Genomic DNA, 26,757 nt, shown 5'->3' with positions numbered 1-26,757 from the left:
CGACGATTTAGATAACTTAGTGGCTGATATTTTGAAGAATGTTTCACAGAGGTGTGTAAAAAATGCTCGCTACATTTTAGATAAAATGTCTAAAATGAAAGCGGTCACATCTTGGGATGATTCGGGGGAGTTTGTGTTTAAAGGTAGAACAATCCCTGGTTCACACATGCTCGATTAAGTTAAAGGCATCACGGCTCTGCAAAAGATTTCTGATGCCCCAAGACCTGTCGGCTGGCTCAAATTTCTGGAGGCTTTTGCTACTTTAAACATACCATACTCAACGGTACATTGTCAGACACGCAATTAACTCTTTCAAAACCAAATCGACTTCACCTATAACCAACTCGTCTAAGAATCGTAAAAAAACAAATACTTCTGAGCACGCCATCAGCACAATCAAATTATTCAGATGGCCCTGTATTCAAATCACCCACTCTTGACGTGAGTCAGTGGCTACGTTTTTAATTCACAAGCTTTCTACTGTTTATGATCTTGTTATCTGTATTGCTGTATGTGGTGTATGTATAATAATAATAATAATAATAATAATAATAATAATGTCAAAAGAAGAAACCTCTGGTCTTTGTTTTTATTGAAAAAAATCTAGTGTTAGATTAACATTTCACCTGTCTGAACACAACAAATACATTTGAAAACATTTTCATTACAAAGACCTTTTTTTTTTTTTTTTTTTTTAATAAATTCTGACACCATCTGGTCCTTAATAAAATCGCCGGTATACAACACACAATGCTGCCCGCAGGTCTCTGCCGAAAAATCTTGGACTTGTATTGCTGAATGTTGAATCACTCTAGAATTACAATTTAGAAAGTTTTTGATATTCTGTGGAAAATGATTGTCATCTGGTTTATTACCAATGTTGTCGAAAAAAGAACCCACGCCGACCTCGTTTATGTAGATGGCTAGCCAGTGTTCACCCGGGAGTCCTGAAGGATGCGTGTTAATTATCACCACTGATGGTAATTTTCTTAAGGGGGCTTTTGGTAGGTGGTCACACGGGAGTACGCCGAAAAAATGGGTATTAAACGAGATCTTATCCATTATAGTCCAAAAATGGATGGTGTCCATTTTGCCTATTAATAGTAATCAACCAGGATCTGTCTGTGATTTGACACTTCGATGATGCTGTCAAATATGGCATAAACAATTAAGTTGATAGTTCGGGGTAGAGGTTGTCTAAAACGTGCTTCTAGCCTAATGTTCCCAGACTTGATAAGCGACACATTTTGACTGCAGTCTTCGTCCAGCGTGAGATTAAACGCATAAAGGGTATACCCATGCAGAAAATCCTCCCCATCAATAGCTAGAGGTTGATAAAGATTTTTTCCAGAAGCCAGCGCTAACTGGTAAAATTCACGTACTGCAAAGCCACTTCCATATTCAGGCTGCAGAGGTTTAGCGGGGTGCTGCTGCCCATCCAGATAAACTGCCAAAAATTCTAGGTCATAGTTTTTAAATGCGAACAGATTTTTATTATACGAGCCTGTAAACGCGTCATTATCAACCATAGCCAGAACAACGGATTTTGTTAGCATTCCTAAGAACAAGTTTTCTTGATTACAAACACGCGAGCCTACAGGAATTCAGAAGTTTTTCATACATAATCTGTCGATGAGGTATTTGGCTGGCGTCGAGAGCAATGCTTGTGTGTGCCCCAATCTCACACCTGGCGATACAGACACTTTTCACAAACAGCGAAGCTAACATTATGTTTAGTTCATAGGCCACAGCGTCACTCAAACAGAATTCATCTTTTGCTCACGTCATGCGAATTTTAATGTCCACGCCGTTAAGCATTAGTTTTTCTTGAAAGAATACGTTACTGTGAATGGGGGCCAGTAGTTCAACAACATTGCTGGCGTTGGTAAATGCAGCTTGTTTGGTCAAACCTCTATTACCACCTGTGGGGTCCGTTATGTCCATGTGACCGGCAGTGTCTTTGTAAAAGAGCACCACTGAGAATAGAGTTTCAAGAGAGTCTTTACCATAATTCGTGAGACACTGTTATGCAACGATAAGGATATGTGTTGGAACTTTTTGATATGAGACGGTCTCCAAGCGACACGTCTACTTGTGAAAATATTGTTGATCCGGCATAGTTAATAAGTCCCACGGGGCTCCGTCTGCTATGTCTCGGCCGTCTGCATTAGTGATTTTGAGACGTAAAAAAACAAGGGTGTTGTTTAGGTCCACATAATCCTCACCAGTCCCCGCTATAAAAAAAACCTCCAGAGGCGATGTTTCTGATATAGCGGACAACGGGGGTACTTCTATATATGTATTTTTTTTTTTTCAATAACGGTTTGTGTTAATGGTACTGTGAATAGGTCCAGTTCGGTTTTTAAGCATTCTTCTGACATACTGTGTAGTAAAGACATGGTGTAAAATATTGTTTTAAAGCAGTTCTTTTTGCTGTAGAGCTGGTTGGTGTCTTCTTGTGTTTGCGTTTTACAACTGACGATTTCTTGGTGTTATGTTTTCTTTTCTTCATCGTTTGGCCACTCCTCCGAGCCCCTGGTGGTTTAGATGCTCTTCTGCGAGCCATCACCATTAGTCCAGATCCATCTTGAGTGTTATTACTGTTATTATTAAACGTATGCGATAATGTATTGCTAATATCGGTTAGTATGTTTTTTGCTGCTGATTTAAGATGTGGTTTGGCTATGCTAAAACTGCGTTTTAGCAAAGGAATGGCTATTCTAAAGAGACCTCTAAACATGCCCCCTAACATGGCTCCATACATAACTCCACCCACTGCATAACCGGGGAGCCCATTCCCCGCTTGATTCTGGTAATATTGGACATAGGGTCTGTGTGGTGACTATTGAAATATGACTTTTTTAAACAAATTGTTTCACAGGTCTAAAATGCAGCTTGGCACCCACCTTCCCATAACTGAAGCGCATGTCTCGATTTTGATAATTTTTCACCTGTGTGGTTCTCTCTCTGACGGACGATTTATTAACCGATACATAGTGTGGGGTGTCGTATCTAACACTAACAATCTTGTGGTTCTCCCCCTCTATATGTACACATCACAGTAGCAGCACGTAGAAATCACCCACCGTCTGGTATTATATGATATCGGTATAAATATAGATGCTGTAAAACCCCGCATTAATGTCAGCCTGAAAAGGCGCATAGGTCATGCCAGATCTTTCAAGAACCTGGTCCGTAGTTTCAATATCAATCCCCTGTTTATGGGGTTTTAATATTTAATGTTTTATGGGGTCTGTACATCGACCAATTCTTTCTGGTCAATCCACGATGCGAATTTTGAGGGCCATCCGAGCCATGTAACCAAAACCATTGTTTTTCGACCTTGTTTCTTCTTGTCTAAAATTTTTTCCACTTTAAATGTTTTGTAATTCCTCTTCATAAAAAAACAAACATCGAGCACATCACCGTCATAATCACACAATCTATAGACGGGACGTTCGCGTGATATGCATTCTGTTATAGTGAAAAACTTGTGCGTATAGTTTTTTTTATAAACTTTTGTGAAGGGACATCTTACTTTAGAAATTCTAACAATGTCACCAGCTTTATATTTAAATTTAGGGGTCACGCCGGGGCAGTCTTTAGGACCATATAGGTTTTTAATACACATCGGATTCATTTTCTTTGGACACATCAATAGGTCTCATCTTAATGCTCCTGTGATAGCTGGCATTGTATCCATCCGTGATGTCTTGTAGAATATTGATAGTGTTTGGAGTTTGTAGCAGTTAAATATCTCCACATCCGCCCTTTTAAAGGTTCTATTAAAGTGTTCGACGATGCACGCTTTTAAATCGGTGGCTATTGCAAAATGTTGTATTATTTTGTCATGCTTTGTTTATTAAAAAAATAATTTCCCATTATCTGTCTGTAGTTTACAGGGCACCCTGCCCTCATCTAGTATAGATTGGAAAGCTTTATACACATTTACTGCATATTTACTAAACATGTCTATGCAGGTCAACAGAAAATGAACGTTGTCGTTTTCCTAGGCGTATGCAGACATATCGACCAGATCTGCCTGAAACCGCACATCAATACCATAAACAAAAACACGATTTCTTTTGTATTTTAGCGGTGCAGTTCTGTGTAGCGTGTAAGCATCCTCGCCGGCGAGCCACTCCGAAACTTGTTTATCTGTTAAACGAACCAGTTTCTTTTAAAACGCCGTCTTTTAAACTTTTTTTTTTTTTTTTACCACCAAAAGACCCCGCAATTGAAGGTGTGTAATAGACTTTTTTCACCCCCCCCCGAAATGTCGACACTAACAAACACAAAAGAATAACAGATGTCTTAAACTTCATGGTATTTATTTCAGTAAAATATCATAAACGTTATCATACATCATCACGGGAGTGTAGGAATTTTATTCTCAGTGTTTGTCAACCACATATGCTATAAATGCGTCGATTATTCACAGACAACAGTCTGGTCATTTCCCGACAGCAGAATTTCACACACATCATACACATGTATACATACATAAAATGTCTACAATTCTAATACGTCTGCCACATTCAGTCACAATATCTAATATTTTTGTGATAGAAACCAAAATCGGATCGCCATTAATACACACGTCCCAAATCAGTCCAGTTACGGATACACCAACACAGTCCGTAAGGCATTTGTACAATAGACTGGACATCTCGCACCTAATACTGCGTTTAAGCAGACTCTTTGCTAATCCTGTAGCGCTACACACATTCCCCATCTCAAATGACTAGTGCGATCCCCTTCCAGCTGTCCACGGTGTCATAGACGATCTGCTCGCAGCTGACATCCACAAGCTTCTCTCTGACCTTGTTAAGCCTTTGCACGATGTACACTTTGTCGCACAGCTCGTGTAGAACAGCATCCACCGATCCGTGAATTCTCTGGGGGTTAACCCGCAAACCACCCCAACTCAATGCTTGAGCGATGAAATGTTTAAGCCCAGGTTTGAGCAAATCACGCGATAGTTCCTTAAAGTATTTGTCAAAGAAATACGCGTCAGGTTCAAACAGACAGGAGTGTCTAAGCTGACTCAGATGATCCACTTCGCACCCCAAACAGAGTTCTTTCAGTTTTTTATTGATAACATGCTCCAGAAGGACCACGACTGTCGCCTTTATAATCTTGAACGCATCAGATTGAAGCCGTCTGAGCCACTGAAAAGAGTAAAAGAGCCACTGATTCTGTACGGAGTTGTAAGGAAGCTTAGGTTGTGATATTCTAATTCCTTGCAGAAATTATCTAGCCACCTGTTGTCGTATGTTTGTGGCAAGGATTCTATCGTTGTCGTCAGGCAGAGCTGGTGCTATCTCCGGGGTGTTGCTGTAGCAGGCGTATGTAGAATCTTGAGACATCTTCGTAATGTGTTTCACTGTGACATAGGCCACCCCGTTTTAATCACCACAGTATGAGGGTGGTCTTAAGAGAGGTTCTCCGGAGTTGGTAACACCCTGCTCAGGGTTAAACACCAGCTCCTTTACAAGGTCACCCCCATGAAGAATTTTTGACAAACTAATATTGTTTTTTTCTTGGAGCAAAAGTTAACTCCTCACGCTTTTCATCAGAGTCTCTTATAGGTTATAGCCATTGTATCAGTTAGTTGCAGACTGTCTTCTGTGTTTCAACCATAATATCTTAAGATGCTATTTAAAACCCCATTAACATCCCCACAGACACTCATTATCGTAAAACAAGCTGATAGGATCACACCATGACCCCCCTGGTCATAAACTCTTGGTCAGGAAGAAACAAAGGACCATAAATTATTTTAGCTAGAGAGATGTCGTCCTGAGAAGTGCAGAGGCCATAAATTATCACACTAGTTCTACCATGATTGACAGCATGACAGAACGTACTGGCTACGATAAAAACACGGGTATAGGTGTGTTTAGAGAGAGAGCGAGGAGTGTCTGAAAACATGCATGTGTGAGCGGGGTTTAGCGAGGAACATAACAGCGATTCTTTTAGCCAGCACTTTAACATTTTTACCTCGTAAGGATCTTTGTTTAGAATTCATGTAATACGTGCTATTCTTTTTTTAAACAGCTCTTTTAATCATTTTTACTTCCTAAAGGCTTGTCTCTTTTGGAAGCCTTGTAATACGGATTCTTTAATAACAGCTCTTTTAAACCTTTAGGAACTAAAAAGATCGTTTTAGAAGGTACGTAGTACGTACAATTCTTTTAAACAGATTCTTTTCTTAAAAAACGTTTTACCTCCCAAACTTTTTATTCAAAGGCAAACCAGGACTCCCTAAACACAATCAACATTTTGTTTTCATTTATTTCACAAAACAAATATTCTACTCATATGTACACATTCAAACATAATGCTTTCCTAACAGTGTGTTTACACAAAAATGAAATAACCCCACACAGTAAAACAAACACTCCATGTTAAACATTTCTCTTCAGACGCATTTTCCCTGCGAAAGGAACTGACTATACTATTAAACACCCTCTCCTATCCTCCCCAGAGGATGGACATGCAATACAGAATATAGACATAGTTTAATATCTATAGTTCCTTTTGTAAACCTTTACACTGTCATTAGTACACATTGCTTTGCCGGTTTGTTTTCATGAATACACTTATCAGCAGGGCCCCTACCCACTCCCTATTTGAAAGAGTTAAATGTCTAGAGTTGCTTTTTCAAAGCTATACACTGACATTGGTACTCACTGCATTGCTTGTTTCAATAGTTCGTATGTCTGTAGTTACTTTTACAAGGTGGTAATACGCCCTGGATTTGCTTGCTTATACATAAGTCATGTGTGCATATTGAATTTATTTTATAAACCTATACAAAGCAGCATTGTTATTGACTGCCTTTACATACAGGGTCTGAATTTGCATGCTTGTGTAGCAAGAAGAAAGTAAATGTGATTCCTGCTGTGTCTCCAATACATACCATTACTTGCTTGTGAAATTGTACAGCCATCAGTCCTTCTCAGTCAGGGCATTTTTAAATGTCATTGTGTCAGAGTCTGTCTTTATTACAGTAACTTGTGGGATAAGGTGTAAAGCACCTGATAAACAATGTTCAAAAATGATGGAACTTTTTTTATGAAAGCATATTAAATGTTGCCTGGTAATACACTCCTTTGCCTATAGTTTCATAGGTGGCTTCATAGACCTCCTGAAACCATTTGTGCTTTCAAACAGGTGTGAAGTGACTAACTGGCCATGTAGTGGCAGATGAAGTCATGAAATGGTAACTCTGAAATCAGGAAAATACAAATCCAAAATGACAATTGCCAAGTCTTCAAAATTATCTTACAAATTTGGTTTGTGAAATAACTCCTCTGGTCTTTTATCCTTGGACAGCTTGAAAAAGAAAAGCATCTTCACACACAGCAAAATTTTATTTTTTGCAAAAAAACATGGAACAAGAACAAAGTGAGAACCATCACACCTAAATATAAATAATTTATCCCTTTTAACATTTACAAACATAGAAAAACAAGTAAATATGCTGTCCCTCAGAGGATTCCCCAGGCAGCCAGGCATCAAACCACCTACAACAGACAAACAGGACATGGATATGAACACACATGCAAATACAGATGTACGGACTTTCACAGCCCTGCCTAGCTTCTCCTCTTCTGTGTGCTACCCGTGTCTCCTGCAGGTGGAGTTTGTGCTGGTGTCCTGAGTAATATTTAAGCACTTCCTGGTTTGGAGTTTTGAAGAGGTTCTCCATACATGGCATGGTGTGTCACTCCTGATTGCTTTACACTTTTATCTTACAAATCCAATACTTATACTGACTTCACATAACCTCAGTTGTTATACTACTCACTTCCCTGACATCCTCGTCTAGATCATCGATGTGCTTACTAGACCCCATTCCTACTAAGCTACTTATGCATGCACTGCCCTTATAAAATGAAACAAATTAAAGAGCCCATTGTATGCTTATTTTCAATGTTTTTAATTTTATTTGGGACATCTACTAGAATAGATTTACATGCTTCAGTGTTCCCAAAACACAGTACGTTTACTCATACTGAATATCTCTATCCACCCTATGTCTGAAAAACTGTTAGTGCTCCTTTTGCTCCTGTGTCTTTAAAACCCCACCTCTGATGAGCCCAGTGTGCTCCGATTGGTTAGCTCACCCTAAGTGTTATGAGATTGCATCATGTCACTGAAGTGGAAGGAAAGACGTTTCAGGCATTTGAGAAAAATAGTTGCTGCGGGAGAGAGCTACGCCCTCTGGTGTGTCCTTTGGCTTTAACTGTACAGACCATTTGCATGCAACAAGATCTATAAATACACAAAGGTAAGGGAAGACGGAAAAGCATACGATGAGTCCTTTAAAGTATTTAAAAATCCCAGATATGTACCACAATTGTCAAATATCAGTGATCAAAGTATCTCAAAAAATCCAACCATGATCCTTATAACCTGGCAAATTACTTGCCTATATCCAACCTCCCTTTTGTATGCATCATACCATCGTTTATGTTGCATGGACTCATGCATGTCATCTATATATGCCGCATGTATGACAATGTTTTATCCTGATATCCCCTCTCTCTACCAAGCTGGCCACAAGCAGATGGGTTTCCCAATCAAATTCACAAAATGTAATTTTGACTTAAACTCACACCAGTCACTTACCACTAAATCATGTCCATGACCCACATGTTTGCATCAAGAACATTAATGAACTCGTCAGCCAACTCTGGGTATGACGCATAGTTGTTTGGGACTTCCAACACAGCCACATGTGTGGGCCTGGGGTGTTCTAGTAAACATACTACCCGACTTCATGAATCGGACCTGGATATTCGGGGAAACTAGGAGGTTTGCACCTGTAGAAGACATGACAAAAATAAATGGTAGGGATTTAGTAAATTTTTTACTGAAGGTCTCAGTTAGCTAAGACTTTATTTTAAAGTTATTAGTCATACCAATGCCAACCTCTGTTCACTTGGAACCCGAACAGAAGTCCGACCAGGGGAGTTAAGCAAGGTAACTCTTATGCATCAACATGTCACGAGTTCCCCTTTAAGCAGCGCGCTGTGGAGCATGTGAGCGGGTGTGCGAGCACCTGCTTTTCCCTTGTGTGTGTGTGTGTGTGTGGGGGGGGTTCTTTGCCAGCCTCCAACAGCTGTGCCATTGTAGTAGTCTTCAATGCTTTCAAATGTCTGATCCCTCCGCCCCTTTTCTGTTTTACCTGAATACATGAGCCCCCTGGTTCTTCAAACAATCCCATTTGAAAAGCATGCTCCATTTTCAGAGCATTACAGTTATCAGACATTTTTTCTGAACAATCATCCCCACGACTTCTCTTGGAGGCCAGTCTTTGGTTTATTTTTGCCATCAGGCTTTCTGTAGCCTTAGAGATAGTTGCGGTGGTTCCTTCCAATGCAGCTACTTCTCTACTGCAGTACTGCCGGATAGCTAGCCGATCTCCAATTTTGGGCACGTATTTAATTAGCTGTCATCGGTCATACCATGGACAGCATAGCAGTCAATCTGGAAAAAAAAAACAAAAAAAAAACATTAAATTACAACACACGAAACATCCATTTGCCTCATTCACTCTGCTGCAATGTTAGTCGACTTTGTTGCAACGAGGGGTACTGATGCAAATACAAATGCAGAAGTGTCCATTCATTGAGATCACTGGGTTGTTATAACGGATTGTTTTCTAACAAGTGAGGATCCTATCAAAAGCTGCTGTGATTATAGAGTCAGGTTTAGATATAGAAGTATAATAATGCCAAATGTCCTCAAGGCAAAATGGCATGTTGAATTAAATAAATTGAAAAAAAAAAAGAAAAAAAAAAACCCCGAACACACCACAAATCGCTATGACAGTACTTGAATTTTTCTGCCCAGCAATTTGACAAATCGAAGAAAAAAAAACAAACAAACAAAAAAAAAAAAACACTGCAATATCAATGCTTGAGTTAGTTTCCTCTACAATTCATTGGGTTTGTATATTTTAATTGAAAAAAATTCCAGCATTCAAAATTCAAGGCACACATTCACCTTCCTAAAATACAGTTCCAAAATATTCAGTTGTTAAAATGCCATCATTATTCGTCAGGTAATATTTCAACACATTATTTTTCAACCTCAAATTCAGGTCTTAAAATTCAAGTCTTCACCTGCTCAAAGTGTTGGTGGTTGTGGTGTGGATTGGGCCGATAGTGAAACAGAAGATGAACCAAGGGGTAAGTTAAGCTATTCTTTATGAAAAGCACAGTAGGATATTTTACTATACTGTTGAATTACTTCATTTATCCTTTCGGAAAAATGGTAGTCATTCATTGTAGCGAAGTTATGTTAGCTTGTCGTGACTAGCTAGCCAACGTTAGTTAACAATGTTATATTTTTAACACCTGCACAAAGTCAATGGCTTGGCTAGCTACATACTTACTAGCTAGCTTTACTGGTAGTCATCAGGAACATGCTCAGTTTCCATGCGCGGAAATGTCAAGGTATCACACTACCTTAAAAGTACGTTGAAAGCCCCAGTTCCCAGGCTATTTTATAGAGTTCAATAGCCCAAATTCATTAAGGTTGGCTACCAACTACAGTGAGGGAAAAAAGTATTTGATCCCCTGCTGATTTTGTACGTTTGCCCACTGACAAAGAAATGATCAGTCTATAATTTTAATGGTAGATTTATTTGAACAGTGAGAGACAGAATAACAAGAAAATCCAGAAAAACGCACGTCAAAAATGTTATAAATTAATTTGCATTTTAATGAGGGAAAAAAGTATTTGACCCCCTCTCAATCAGAAAGATTTCTGGCTCCCAGGTGTCTTTTATACAGGTAACGAGCTGAGATTAGGAGCACACTCTTAAAGGGAGTGCTCCTAATATCAGTTTGTTACCTGTATAAAAGACACCTGTCCACAGAAGCAATCAATCAGTCAGATTCCAAACTCTCCACCATGGCCAAGACCAAAGAGCTCTCCAAGGATGTCAGGGACAAGACTGTAGACCTACACAAGTCTGGAATGGGCTACAAGACCATTGCCAAGCAGCTTGGTGAGAAGGGGACAACAGTTGGTGCGATTATTCGCAAATGGAAGAAGCACAAAAGAACTGTCAATCTCCCTCGGCCTGGGGCTCCATGCAAGATCTCACCTCGTGGAGTTGCACTGATCATGAGAACAGTGAAGAATCAACCCAGAACTACATGGGAGGATCTTGTCAATGATCTCAAGGCAGCTGGGACCATAGTCACCAAGAAAACAATTGGTAACACACTACGCTGCGAAGGACTGAAATCCTGCAGCGCGCGCAAGGTTCGCTGCTCAAGAAAGCACATATACATGCCCGTCTGAAGTTTGCCAATGAACATCTGAATGATTCAGAGGACAACTGGGTGAAAGTGTTGCGGTCAGATGAGACAAAAATGGAGCTCTTAGGCAGCATTCCTCCTCCTCCAAACACGGCGAGTTGAGTTGATGCCAATGACCGCTGGAACACCATCCCCACCGTCAAACATGGAGGTGGAAACATTATACTTTGGGGTTTTTTTCTGCTAAGGGGACAGGACAACTTCACCGCATCAAAGGGACGATGGACGGGGCCATGTACCGTCAAATCTTGGGTGAGAACCTCCTTCCCTCAGACAGGGCATTGAAAATGGGTTGTGGCTGGGTATTCAAGCATGACAATGACCCAAAACAGACGGCCAAGGCAAGAAAGGAGTGGCACAAGAAGCACATTGAGGTCCTGAAGTGGCCTAGCCAGTCTCCAGACCTAAATCCCATAGAAAATCTGTGGAGGGAGCTGAAGGTTCGAGTTGCCGAACGTCAGCCTCGAAACCTTAATGACTTGGAGAAGATCTGCAAAGAGGAGTGGGACAAAATCCTTCCTGAGATGTGTGCAAACCTGGTGGCCAACTACAAAAAACGTCTGACCTCTGTGATTGCCAACAAGGGTTTTTAAACCAAGTACTAAGTCATGTTTTGCAGAGGGGTCAAATACTTATTTCCCTCATTAAAATGCAAATCAATTTATAACATTTTTGACGTGCGTTTTTCTGGATTTTTTTGTTTTTATTCTGTCTCTCACTGTTCAAATAAATCTACCATTAAAATTATAGACTGATCATTTCTTTGTCAGTGGGCAAACGTACAAAATCAGCAGGGGATCAAATACTTTTTTCCCCCCTCACTGTATGGCAGTGATTGATGTATTCTCCTACATATATTTAAATGTAGCCTAACATTTATTATTAATAATTTACACTTTTATAAGTCTAAAAAAACAGCCTATCTAATTGAACAAGGAAAATAAACAAAATATAGCTGCAAGCAGCAATTATTGGAGTTCAAGCCATTTAATTCAATTCAATTTTATTTGTATAGCGCTTTTTTACAATAGACATTGTCTCAAAGCAGCTTTACAGAAATATCAACATGGTATACAGATATTAAAGGTGCGAATTTATCCCAACTGAGCAAGCCACTGAGTGGCGATGGTGGCAAGGAAAAACTCCCTAAGATGTTTTAAGAGGAAGAAACCTTGAGAGGAACCCGACTCAGAAGGGAACCCATCCTCATCTGGGTAACAGTTAGTGTGAAAAAGTTCATTATGGATTTATATGAAGTCTGTATGGCGTTAGGAGCAGCCGTAGTCCCAGCAGTCTGGAATTAAAGAAGATTTGAGATCCAGAGGCAGAAAGGATCTGGATCTCTAGTATCTCCATAAATTCGTGTGGGGCTCGGCGAAAGGAGAGAGGGAGAAAAAAGATAATTATGACTGCGAAGTACTAGAACAGAATCTAGTCAGGGTAGGCTTGAGTAAACAAATACGTTTTAAGCTTAGACTTAACCACTGAGACTGTGTCTGAGTCCCGAACACTAATAGGAAGACTGTTCCATAACTGTGGGGCTCTATAAGAGAAAGCTCTCCCCCCTGCTGTAGCCTTCACTATTCGAGGTACCGTCAAATAGCCTGAATCTTTTGACCTAAGTAGGCGTGGCGGATCATATAAAACCAAAAGATCGCTTAGATATTGTGGCGCGAGACCATTTAGTGCTTTATAGGTTAATAAAAGTATTTTATAGTTAATGCGAGATTTTACTGGGAGCCAATGCAGTATTGATAATATCGGTGTGATAGGGTCATATCTTCTAGTTCTAGTTAGGACTCTAGCAGCTGCATTCTGGATTAACTGGAGCTTATTTATATTCCTACTGGAACATCGACAGTATGGCATTACAGTAATCTAATCTAGAGGTGACGAATGCATGAACTAGTATTACTGCATCATGTAGTGACAATATGTTTCTTATTTTAGAAATATTTCTGAGATGAAAGAAGGCTATCCTAGTAATATTATCTACATGAGCATCAAATGATAGGCTGGAGTCAATAATCACTCCAAGGTCTTTAACTGCTGTACATGATGAAACAGAAAGACCATCCAGAGTAACCATGTGATCAGAAAGATTACTTCTAGCTACACGTGGGCCTAATAAAAGTATTTGTTTTATCAGAATTAAGTAGAAGGAAGTTAGTTAACATCCAATGTCTAATGTCCTTTACACAATCCTCAATTTTACTAAGCTTCTGTCTGTCCTCTGGCTTCGCTGAAACATACAACTGTGTATCATCAGCATAACAGTGGAAGCTAATTCCATGTTTACGAATAATTTGACCTAGGGGTAGCATATATAAAGTAAAGAGCAGTGGGCCTAAAACAGAACCCTGTGGAACTCCAAAAGTAACCTCAGTACGCATGGAGAATTCACCATTTACATCTACGAACTGATAACGATCGGTCAGATAAGACCTGAGCCAGGAGAGGACTGTTCCCTTAATACCAACAACATTTTCTAATCTGTCAAGGAGAACAGTGTGATCTATAGTATCAAAAGCTGCACTAAGGTTGAGTAACACAAGCAGCGAGACACAACCCTGATCGTAAGTCAGTAGAAGGTCATTTACTACTTTAACTAATGCTGTCTGTGCTACGATGAGGTCTAAATCCTGACAGATAGGAATAACATTCATGAAATGTATCAAAGTACGAGCATAACCACTTTGCTACAACCTTTTCTAAAATCTTAGAGATGAAGGGGAGATTTGATATTGGTCTATAGCTGGACAATTGAGTCAGGTCAAGATCAGGTTTTTTAATCAAGGGTTTAATAACTGCTAATTTAGGTGATTTAGGTACATAGCCAGTGCTTAGGGAAGAATTGATTATATTTAAAAGTGGTTCAATTACTCCTGGACAAATCTGTTTAAACAAACATGTAGGTACGGGATCTAGTATGCAAGTTGATGAATTGGCTAAAGAGATTAATGTAGCTAGTTTGGTCTCTCTAAGCGGAGCAAAACACTCTAACCATTGATCTGACATTGCTACATTGTCATGTAATGGGTTTGTTACAGTACTGTCCAGTTTTAATTTAATGGCCTGTATTTCACGTCTAATATTTTCAACCTTATCAATGAAAAATTTATTGAAATCTTCACTGCTATGTAATGATTGACTGTTTCTCTCTGTAGTGGTTTTATTCCTAGTTAATTTTGCTACTGTGTTGAAAAGGAATCTAGAATTGTTTGTTGTCTCCTATTAAGGTGGAGAAATAGATTTTTCTAGCATCGCCAAGAGATTTCCTATATTTCAGTAGGCTCTCCTTCCATGCTGTTTGAAATATCACCAGTTTGGTTTGACGCCATTTACATTCTAATTGTCGAGTTGTCTTTAAAGTTCGCGTTTGATGGTTATACCAGGGTGCTAACTTTTTTTCTCTAATTATTTTCCTTTTGAGTGGAGCCACTCTATCTAGCGTGTAGCGGAGTGTTGACTCCAAGCTTTCAGTCGCCTGATCGAGTTCTGTGTGATCTGACGGTGATCCAAATCTAATTGATGTTTCTGCGATGTTATTTATGAAGCTCGGTGCAATAGCTGATGTGTAGGTACGTTTTATGCAGTAGCGAGGCGGAAATATTATGATCAATACGTATTATGAACGAGATAAGAATGGTCTGAGACAACTTCAGACTGCGGAAAAATGATATTTTCTATACTTAGTCCGTATGTTAGTATGAGGTCAAGAGTGTGACCACCATTATGAGTAGGCCCGATTACGTTCTGATTAATCCCTACTGAATCTAAGATGGACACAACCGCTATTCTTAGAGGGTCTTCCAGGTTATCAAAATGAATATTAAAGTCTCCGACGATTAATGCTTTATCTACAGACACAACCAGGTTTGAGACAAAGTCTGCAAATTCACTAAAATTCAGTATATGGCCCTGGGGGTCTGTAAATAATAATTAGAAGAATTGACTTATTTTTTTGTGGCTACATAACTTAAACTGGTATAAAGAATTTCAAAAGAATTAAATTTATGCTTAGATTTTTGTGTGACGACTAGATTTTTACTATGGATGAGTCCAACACCTCCTCCTCTACCAGTTGAACGAGGCTGATGTACATAACTGTATCCAGGAGGACTGGCTTCATTTAATGCTATGTACTCGTTTGGTTTAATCCAAGTTTCTGTTAAACACATTAAATTACATTCCTGATCAGTAATGAGGTCGTTAACAATAAGATCCTTAGACGCAAGGGATCTAATGTTTAATAGTCCTAGCCTCAGATCAAAAGTGCTGGCTGTGCATTCAATATGATTTAATTTTATGTTAATTAGGTTACGAAGATAGACTTTCCGAGATTTTCTATATACATTTGTATAGCTCGGGGAACAGACAGTCTCTATAGTATGTATTACCTTTGCCGGATTTTTAATTGAACATTGATTATACTGAATGTTGTTATTATTGGAAGATGTACTTACGGTAGGCAGTCACTTGGAGTGTAGCGCCTTGGAAATGTTGTCTGAAAGCAGTTCCGCTCCAAGGCTGCTGGGGTGCAGGCCATCAGGACGAAACAACCTAGGACGCTCCCAGAACAGATTCCAGTTATTGACAAACACCAGATTCTGCTCATTACACCAAGAGACTAACCAATCATTTAATGCTAGAAGTCTACTGAACTTTTCTGCTCCACGTCTGTATGTGGGAAGAGGTCCAGAGACGATGATCTTCGCGGTGGGTGATCTGCCTCGTACCGTCTCGATCAGGCTGGAGAAGTCCTTCTTCAGAACCTCCGTCTGCCGCAGCCTGGTGTCGTTCGTCCCCGCGTGCAGCACAACCGCTCGTCCTTCTTCAGGATCCCGGATACCTGCGCAGCGACATCAAGGACACAAGCACCAGAAAAACAGTGTGTGCGCACCTTACCTTTAGATGAGGCTACACGGACGTTTCGCACAATGGAGTCCCCGACGATCACAGCGTTGGGTCTGGTCTGGCGGAGAGGGGCGAAGCGGTTCCTGGTTGGAATCTCGAACACCGGAGGTGGAGAGGGTCCAGCCCGCGCCTTTCGCCGCTGGTTCACCCAAGGCCCGAGGGGTGTTGGCGCCGGCGTGACGGAGACCACGGCTGGGAAAGTCCTAGGTGCACGGTCCCTGCACAGAGAAACACACGGCGTAGAGGGGCTGGGAGTGGAAATACCACGCTGTGTGCTTACCTTGGATATGTGGGCAGAGGCACAAGATGTTTCCAGCGCAGTTTGTCGCTCCAGCAGCTGGGCCTGCTTGTCGAGTAGGCCGCGGATCTGCTTCTCCACATCCTCCAGTTCCAGCCGCACCATGTGAAGCTCGAGCGAGTCCTCATCTGCACTCAAAACCGGAGAGACAGCAGACATTTGTCTTGGGTTTTTTTTTTTTTTTTTAAAAAACAGAACAGCGGTAAGTGAGAAATGTGAAACATAAACAAGGCTAGCGGTAGGTGATGCTAGCGGGCTACAAGCTAGTCTTGGATGTTTGTTTATCCAAAAAAAAAAAAAAAAAAAAAAAAAAAAAAAAAAAAAAAAAAAAAGGAGCTTTAACAGTTATAGCACCACCTACTGTCCAATCTCCATAAAGGTTTGTGCATGCATCTTTCCAATTATATGTTGCACATCCTCACAGTTTTTACTTTTTGTTTAGGATCTACAGGATTTTGAGTAGATTTTACCACACCCATTTTCTAAGTGACACTGTTATAGCTATCCAAAGGGTAAAGTTTCACATTTCATATAATTGACCTAGAGAGTACAGAGAATTGTACTGCAGTGGTTTCATTGAGGCTGAGCAAAAAACCTAGGTCTAGTTTGCAAAATTAGGTTTTTAAAATAATCTCAAATATTTAATGAATTTGATCGACAGCAGTGGTCCTAAAAGCAAAATTGTTCAGAATGAGGAGATTTAATGCATGATACAAAAAAGTATATGTCTGAAACACTGAATAATATACAAATCGTTTACACAAAGTCATGCATTTTAAAATGAAAATGCACTAGTGTAAACAGGGCCTTAGTTTTCTATAATGCCTGATGAGGTTGGAGAATACATGGCAAGTGATCCAAGACCATTCCTCCATAGAGAATCTCTACAGATCTTTCACATTTTAGGACCATGCTGGTGGACTCCAGTCGCAGCGGCTCACGGCTCTCCTTTGTTGTTTTTTTGTATCATTTCTTTATTACTTGTTTGTGTATTGTCGGTTCTGCGAACATTTGCTACACAAGCCAGAACCTTATGGATATTGGGGGCCAGCACCAGATACCCATTTTGAGAGTCTTTCATCACACGCACAACATCCCAGATGACATAGCGAGATTGCCGGGATCTCCGTGGATTGTTGTCGGGTCCAGGAGGTGGTGCAGACGTAGGAGGGAGAGGAAGCAGAAGTGGGGATTCAGGCCCGGTGTTATGTTAAGGCTAAGAAAACCACACAAGCCACCTTTACCAAGCCTATATCTCCAATGCCAGATCCCTAGTGCATAAAATGGATGATTTGGAATTACAACTAGCTGGAAATCGCTATGTTCATGATTGTTGTGTTTTGATTATCACTGAAATCTGGCTTCATCAGAGGATACCCGATGCTAGCATGCAGCTAGCATGCAGCTAGCAGGTCGTACTTTGCTCCGCTGGGACAGGACTGAGGACTCTGGTAAGGGGGGGCTCTGTATGTATGTGCATGAGAACTGGTGTAATAACGGAACAATGACGGAAACATTGTTCCCCTGACCTTGAGTACATGTCTGTAAGATGTCAGCCCTTTTTTCTACCGAGAGCCAACAGTAGTGATCATCACAGCTGTTTATATTCCACCCAACACCAATGTGAACACGGCACTCTCTCTCTCCTGTTGAACACCATAAGCTAACAGCAGCGGGTTTATCCTGACAGTGTTCACATAATTGCAGGAGACTTTAAGGTGAACTTGAAGACTGTACTCCCAAAATTTTAATCAGCATGTTAAGTGTTTTACTACAGGGGAGAACACTCTGGATCATGTTTACTCCAACATTAAGCATGCGTATAGAGCCATTCTTCTCCCCCACCTCACACCATCTCTCCCTCCTGCTCTCCCCTGCCTACAACACCCTCAGATGCAGTGTCACACCCACTATAAAGACTTACCATCTGGCCTGACAATGCATTCTCCAAACTACAAGACTGCTTGACAGACAGGGATTATTTGAACACCAGGAGCTAGAAACATTAACAGGAACGGTACTGTACTATCAAGTTCTGTATCGGAAATTTGACTGGACAAAAACATCGGGTTTTCCCAAACCAGAAACCTTGGATGACCAACCAGGTCCGCACACTCCACAGAGCCCGCGACGCTGCCTTCAGGTCTGGTAATAGAGCTCTGTGTAGAGCCGCTCGTTCCAACCTGAAAGGTGGTATTAAGGAAGCTAAGGCAGACCATAAGAGGAGCATAGAATCCCACCTATCCAGTAAAAATAAACTGGAGGTGTGGCAGGGCATACAAGACATCAAACGACAAAGACCTTAGTGTAATGCTGGCAGAGGAGCTAAATTGCTTCTTTGCTCACTTTGAAACATCACAACAGCACTCATCTGCTCCAGCCTTGCCTCCACCCTCATCTGGCTCCTCCATCAGTCCAGCCCTGCCTCCATCCCCTCCTGGTTTCTGCACCACTCTATTTACTGTGAGGGAACACGATGTTAGACGGATGTTTCTGGCAGTGAATCCCAGGAAGGCTACTGGCCCAGACGGAGTACCTGGTAAGGTGCTCAGATTGTGTGCCCACCAGCTTGCCCACATCTTCAATCTCTCCCTGGCCCAAGCAGTCATCCCGTCCTGCCTAAAATCAGTCATGATCATTCCAGTACCAAAGAAGACTCCCACTACTAGCCTAAATGATTATCGTCCTGTGGCCCTCACTCCAGTTATTATGAAGTGCTTTGAGAGATTGGTTCTTCAGCACATCAAGGACTACCTCCCCCCAGACTTCGATCCTTATCAGTTTGCGTAACGCGCAAACAGATCCACAGAGATTGCTATCGCCAGAGCTCTCCACTCCATGTTGCGACATCTAGAGCAGCAACAGAGCTACGTCTGGATGCTTTTTGTGGATTACAGTTCAGCTTTTAATACAATCATTCCAGATATTCTCATCACCAAATTGGTCACTCTTGGCCAGCCCCCCCACATGTGCCTGGATTAAGGACTCTCACTAACCGGTGTCAGACAGCGAGACTCGGACCCCACCTCTCCTCCACTCGCCCATTGAGCACCAGTTCTCCACAGGGCTGTGTGCCGAGCCCCCTCCTGTACTGTCTCTACACCTAGTCTGTACACCTACACTGTAGTCCGGGCCACAATAACAACCTTATCAAGTTTGCTGACGACACCACAGTGGTCAGACTCATCTCAAAGAGAGATGAGGTAGCGTACAGAGAAGAGGTCCTGAACTTGGCAGCCTGGTGTTCAGAGAACAATCTGGCTCTAAACACTAAGAAAACCAAGGTAGACTTCAGGAAGCACAACACTGAGCTAGCCCCCCTTTTCATCAATGGTGAGTGTGTGGAGAGGGTCCACACCTTCTGGTTTCTTGGCGTCCTTATCTCTGCTGACATCTGGACAGACATCACAGCAGTTTTTAAGAAGGCTCAAAAGCAGCTACACTTCCGGGTTCTCAGAAAGTACAATCTGGACCCCAATCTGCTGCTGACCTTCTACCGCTTGTCCGTCGAGAGCCTGCTGACATACTGTATCACGGTATGGTACGGCAGCTGCACCGTGGCAGACAGGGAGAGGCTTCAGAGTAATAAGAGCAGCATGGAAGATCATTGGCTGCCCTCTCCCCTCCCTGATGGATATTTACACCTCCTGTTGCCTCAGCAGAGGAAAAACCATTATTAAGGACAGCTCTCACCCTGGCTCTGATCTGTTTAATCTGTTGCCCTCAGGGAGACGTTACAGGTGCATCAGAACAAGGACTAATAGATTCAAGAATAGTTTTTTCTCCCAAAAGCTATAACCGTTTTAAAGACACACACGTACTGATTTCACAGTATAGGTATATAGTGTCTATACTGTTTATATAGTGTCTATAGTATTTGGTATTTATTTTATGTACATGTTGGCACAAAAAAAAAAAAAAAAAAAAAAAAAAAAAAAAAAGAGTGGCTCTTAATTTCATTGTACATTTGTATAGTGACAATAAAGGCATTCATTCATATTTGGATAGTCCATGATGCCATGTTTGCTAACCAAATGTCCAGGGAAATATTTCAGAAATTAAGGTTAATTTATTCTCATACACTGAACTCTTGAAACTTGCTCACTCAGCATGTAGGTTCCAGAATACCTGCAAGTTAATCAACCTCCAACTGGTAACAGTGCGCATGTGCACACTGATGAGTATACATGTGCAAGTACATAGACATTGAAAATGGATCACCAATTTCAGGAGTCACCATGGAAACGATGACTCCTGCACAGTATTTTTCACCATCCATCCATCTTCTATACTGCGCATCCTTTTCAGGGTCATGGGGAACCTGGAGCCTATCCCAGGGAGCATCGGGCACAAGGCAGGGTACACCCAGGACAAGGTGCCAATCCATCGCAGGGCAAAGTCACATACACACTCACACACCCATTCATACACTACGGACATGCCAATCAGCCTACCATGCAAGTCTTTGGACTGGGGGAGGAAACGAGTACCCGGAGGAAACCCCCACAGCACGGGGAGAACATGCAAACTCCGCACACACAGGGCCACGGTGGAACTCAAACCCCCAACCCTGGAGGTGTGAGGTGAACGTGCTCAGTTTTTTTTCTCTCACAGAAATAACACAGCTGAGGAGAATTACTGCAAGTGTGAGGTTAGTTACTGGTAGCAGTGGTGTTGGACTAGTAAGAGACTAGTATTCCATACATTCCTGAAGCAGTACCTCCTTTTTTTTTTTTTTTGCCCGTTTTACTAATTCCTGTGCTTTTTATCTGCTGTCAGCAAGGCCACATTTACACTAGAGTGTTTTCGTTATAAAACGCATAATTTTTGTTACGGTTACACCCGTTGTCTACACTACTCCAGCATTTTCGACCCTCAAAGATGGAGATTTTTGGAAATGCAGAAGACTGTTTTAGTTTGAAAACTCCAAGCTCCTGTTTCAGTGTAAACAGACCAAGCGAAGATGTGACTACCCACATTCACCCCCTGATTGGATCTTCTGGATCGTTGCATATCCTTCCATGATTTCTCAAACTCCTACCATATGACCATTATGCTACCTTGGTTGTATAACAACACCACAGAGACTGAATTGCAAGGTTTGTGGTCATTCTTAGCAGCCATTGTGAAGATAAATTCTGTAATTTATAATACTGCAGCTACGGAGTCAAAATAAGTTATTCTCAATGCCAGAACAACCTGCCAAAAGCAGCAATTACCAGACACGCTGGAGCCAATAACAACCCCTAGGGGTACCTCAAGTCTCAGAAAGCGGCTTGACAAGTTGTAAAGGTGTTAATTATGGCACACATTTAACAGATTTTTTAAGTAAACCTGTGCTTTGTTTGCAGTTGTTTATCAACGAGTGCAGAGTATTTTTGTGAATTAACAAATCAAAAGAGGTTAAACAGAATTTTTCACAACCTCTTTTGCTCATGTTTACCAAAGATGCCAATATTACTGGAGAACACTAAAAATAGTCTTACTTTAAAACTACTCCTTGATGGTATGGGGTCTATTAGTATATACCTTAACTCATTATTTCCATATTAAAATATTTATTCATGATTATTCATGCACTTGTTGTAATGCGTTACCCAATACTTGTATTTATAAAGTCTGCTTCTGCATACCAAATTGTACCAAGAAGTGTGGGTCAAAAAACTGATCTCAGATGCAGGGTTTAAACAAAACACAACCTAATGTTTTTACTACCAACCAATTTTTAAATACAATTTCCTGGTATTTTACCCAAATGCCCAAGTTACATAAAAGTTAAGTCACACAAAGACTCAGCAAAAGGTGTGAACTTATGGAAGGGAGGAAAAGCCTACACTCCATACTCAAAACTTGTCTGACACTTAATAAGTAGGTTTAGTAAGTACACCTAGTAGGAGGCAGGTAAACTACATGAAGGACACACCAAAATGGCACACTAAACAAAGCAATATTCCTCAATAAATAGAGACAAATAAGATATCAAAATAGAAATAGTTTCCCACAACTTAGAAATCTTGAAGAGATTTACACACAGTGCTAGAGATTTCTTAGTTTGTGCTCTTTTTTTTGTGTTCTTTTCCTAGTTGTTCCTTTTCCTTAAATCACTCTTTCTTTTTTTCTTTACAGCTTCTTTTCTAATTCATATTTTTTTAAAATTCCTTTTCTTTTATTCTTTTAGCAAAAGTCTTACATATCAAAGCAGTCACTTCTCTACAAATGTGTGCGGAAACTGCATGAAATGTTAGCCTTAAGTATCCTGCCTGGCAGGTGCCGGCAATCCTGTTTAATCAGTCTGGAGATTTCTGGGTAACTGAGTTCCCCCGGTAACTCTCGCTGTGCGCCACTGTTGCCCTCTGCTGACTGCGGGGATGTAGCATGGCCTCTTGTTGGCTCAAATTTAGCCTATTACCCAAAAACATTTAAAATTCAGCTTAGAAGCCAATACTCACATCTACCTCTGAGCCCAGTTGGAGATAGAAAAAATACACCAGCCGTGAGTGAGAAGAAGCAAGGGTCCAGCTTTATTGTTCCGTTCCACCACATGAGATCCACACCGATGAGAATTCTCAGAGGTGATCCCAATTCCCTGAGCTTAAGCTCCAGTATTTATACTGTATTTACACACTAAATAACCCATATATTTCAAGAAGACTATGATCTCACTACCAATAGGGTTAAAAAAAAAAGCTCATCTACCTTATGTTCCAGAAAAGGGCTATTTCACTTACACATAGAATTGAAACCAGGGGTTTTAATTTACATATAAAATCAGAACCCAGGCATTTCTAATAACCCAGAAAGTGAAAACCAGAGAGTTTCAGTTACCCAGAGAACAAAAACCAGAGATTTTCAGTTACCCAGAGAATCGAAACCAGAGAATTTGAATTACCCGTAAAATAGAAAGTGGACAAGACTAAACAATCTAGAGTGACCTTGGTCTTATTGTTATCTCGTGGGGGGGTGGCAGCTTGACTCAGCCACCCTTAGAAATGGCTCCTCATGGTTCTTTCTTAAAATTAAGGCCTTCCTTGCGAGACGAGAATTTCAATCTACAAGAATCTTCACCATCTGAATCATGAGTAAGTTATATTTTCCTGTATTCCTAGTTTATATTTTATTTTCATATTTGCTCTATATCTCTTAATATATATATCCTGCTTGAAAAACCGGTTTACTGTACTTCCTACTTCTTAATATCATTATATTACCTTTCTACTGTCCCACATATCCTATTATTCTGTTTTTTATAAAGAATATATATATGTATTATTATTATTATGCGATATTACCCTTATAATATCTAAATATTCCTTTTTATTATTCTTATAAAGTTATAATAGTATGTGAGTGAGAGAGAGAATGTGTATGTGTTATGTCTACTTGCCCGCCCTTGACTGTACGAGAGTGTGTGGGTATGTGTGTGTGTGTGTGTGTGTGTGTGCGTGTGGTAGCACTCCTCAGCTCATATACTTATACTTCTTTATACTTAAAGATCTTTAAAGTGTTTTTCCAATTTATCAATGTCCGCCTAATCCCGCTTCTATGTGTCTAGGTGCCCGTCGTCAGTCCTTCCTCTCCCCTTTGCTGAATGCTAGGTCTCCCTTATGTTTATTTTATGACATTTTTTATCCACAACACTCTTAAACCTCACTTGTGCTTTAACATGCTTTAAAATGCTACTAGCTACATATGGAGAAAAGAAGCATTTTTTTTTTTATCCTATATGCAATGATATGGCAATGACAGTTCCATGGATGCAGCAATCCCTATTATTGAAACACAACATGAGTTTTAATGCAGTAAAAAGCATTTTTTTTCTTTGGAAAGAAATGGAATGGTAATGGAAGCTGATTGGCCTACAGTGAGTGACGTATCATGGGTAAGTGAGTTCTTAAAAGAGCCTGACACTGCCAGTACCAGCAGTGTGATACTGACTTGAGGACAGGAGTCAAAACAGTAAAGGCACCGCGCACAATAGCACTCCAAATAGTTTCCTCAGTGAGACCCCTTACTCAAAGCCATAGTAAAGACACTGGACGGTGTGCTATTTCCCCAAGCACCAGCTCAGCCCAAAACATCCCCTTCAAGTCCATGATGAATGTGAAGGTGTCAGGTTTGGACTAAAGTCAGAACAAAATTAACCAGTGGACAGCAAGTATCATAGTGAAACAAAAATGGAAAACCATTCAAGTACATTGGTATCTGGGCTATAAATCAGAAGAGTAACATGGCACTACACTGGGACAACACTGGGTGTTTCCTGGGACAACACCCAGGAAGGACGCTGCATGGTCAGATGGGAGAACTACACAATAATAATAATAATAATAATAATAATAATAATAACAATAATAATACATTATATTTGTTGCCACCTTTCATAACACTCAAGGACACCTTACAAGAAAGACAACATACAAATATAGCCTTAAGCGGCGATTACCGGGGCCCAAGCACCGATGTCTCGTGTAGACGATACAGTTATATGATTGGCCATGTCTCTTTTCTAATATAATATGAGTCTTTAAGTGTCTCAGTATGGAATTATTATTCTATGTAATATTACAATAGACAAATAATATTGTCATTTAATTTTAATTAGACAGCAATAAATTCAGTCAGGCAACTTGGCAAACGTTTTCATTATTTAGGATATATGAAAATGAAGGTATTGTGGAGATCACAGATTTATTTGCAAACTGATTAGACTAAGATTGATTTAGCCTTTATTAACCTTTATGAAAGTATAATGAATTTTATGCATAGTTGATCTATTGAATCATTTAAACAGATTTTAAGCTATGAGACCTAAAAGTATTTGTTATCCTGTGCCACTTTCTGGAGGACAACATTAGTATTACGGCCTCCATTTCTCATTCTCATTGATATAAATAGCTGATATTTTAAAAATTGCAGTTAGCACCCAGAGCATCAGAAATTCATGAAACTCATGTTTATTCAGAATGTCTTGTTGTCCGTGTATACCACATTTTGTGAAGTTTAAATATTGCGTTCAGAAGATATAGGTCACTTAGTCATTATGGGCCACACCCAGAAACATAGCCTGTATCTTCGCAACGATAAAACAAATCTAAATTGTTTTAATCAGTTTTTGTCATGAGGGTCTGTGGATGATGCATGCTAAGTTTTGTATGAATTGGACGTACAAGTCTGAAAAAGTAATTATTTAACAAATTAGAATGGTCAATAAAGTTTATAGATAATCATAAAAATAAGATTTATTCTTGATTGGACTTAAAGCAAGAAATTGGTGCACATATTCATTTTTACACGATGTATGGATATATCCATTTTTGTAATGGTAGAGAATTCAGATTTTATGTTATTAGCCACTGAAATTTGACTGGCTGCTGGTGCCCAGTATCTGAGTCATATTACGTTAGGAGAAACGTTGCAGTTAGAGTGTTTTTTGTTGTAGCACCTGTTATTGGGTGGAATTTGACAAAACTTGGAAAGATTCATTAAGTATGCACTTTGCATTCACCAGATACAAGTCAATTTGTAAAAATGGGCATCAGCTAACTGAGTAATTAACTAATGTCTTCGAAAAGCTGTGACAAACCAAAATTCTTTTGATAAATTTTTCTTAGGAGGGTCTTGTAATTCATGTAAAGTTTAGTGCAAATGAGATCAACAGCCCAAGAGGAATTTGAAAAAAAAAAATAGATTTTTCTAACAATTCAAAATGGCAGAAAGATTTTCATGACAGTAATGAAATCGTAGACATTGGTTTTGTTTCAGTCTGACCAAGAAAATCAAAGAAAAAAATTATTTTGATTCTAGTCTGTATGGTTGCAGAGATATGAGTGAAAACAAACGTTCTTAATACAGCGCCACCTATGGCCCGACAGGGCTGGCCAGACACTTTTAGGGAAGAATAAGAATAATAATAATAAATTTAGCTACATGCAGCAATTAAGGGACCAACGACAAAAGAGGCCAAATGAGGAGCTAAAAAAGCAGGGCAGGGAGCATCAAGACCAACTGTAAAAGAAAAGCAATCTTAGATATTTGTATATGATTTTAGGTTAAATGGTTGAAAAGTCATAAATACAACCAAGTGTTATGTGATATAATTGCTTATCATGCTTTATCAAAAGGTGGAGCTATCACTAAATTCATGTAGCGTGTTCAGGGTGGGGTGTCAATGCCACACACAAAGTTTGGCGTGAATAT

At 40.1% G+C, this 26,757-nt stretch overlaps 1 protein-coding gene across 4 annotated transcripts; it reads right to left on the bottom strand.

The window, feature by feature from the left end:
- Positions 1-7,332: 7,332 nt before the first annotated feature.
- LOC108257728 (uncharacterized) lies at positions 7,333-16,743 on the bottom strand. Of its 4 annotated transcripts, XR_008393469.1 has the most exons (4): positions 15,812-16,743; positions 8,944-9,501; positions 8,641-8,834; positions 7,333-7,532 (listed from the first exon to the last, which is right to left on the bottom strand). XR_008393469.1 is itself a non-coding variant. In XM_053675902.1 (3 exons), exon 1 carries the CDS (start codon positions 16,717-16,719, stop codon positions 16,114-16,116), a length of 606 nt encoding a protein of 201 aa, XP_053531877.1. In that variant the 5' UTR covers positions 16,720-16,743; the 3' UTR covers positions 14,996-15,513; positions 15,812-15,908; positions 16,011-16,113. The 4 variants fall into 4 exon arrangements, 3 of the variants coding, with proteins under 3 accessions (XP_053531877.1, XP_053531875.1, XP_053531876.1); XM_053675902.1 differs by lacking the exons at positions 7,333-7,532; positions 8,641-8,834; positions 8,944-9,501 and adding an exon at positions 14,996-15,513 and having other exon boundaries at positions 15,812-15,908; positions 16,011-16,743; XM_053675900.1 differs by lacking the exons at positions 7,333-7,532; positions 8,641-8,834; positions 8,944-9,501 and adding an exon at positions 14,996-15,513.
- Positions 16,744-26,757: the final 10,014 nt, after the last annotated feature.

This window comes from Ictalurus punctatus, chromosome 25 (genome assembly GCF_001660625.3).
Source record: "Ictalurus punctatus breed USDA103 chromosome 25, Coco_2.0, whole genome shotgun sequence".
In the NCBI taxonomy this organism is placed as follows: Eukaryota; Metazoa; Chordata; class Actinopteri; order Siluriformes; family Ictaluridae; genus Ictalurus; species Ictalurus punctatus.
Note: the sequence above shows the minus strand (reverse complement) of the source record. Positions and strands in the feature narration are given on the sequence as shown.

What these genes read in the sequence shown, in the direction of transcription:
- LOC108257728 (XM_053675900.1), bottom strand. Translation starts at nt 16,719, where the DNA reads ATGTCTGCTGTCTCTCCGGTTTTGAGTGCAGATGAGGACTCGCTCGAG.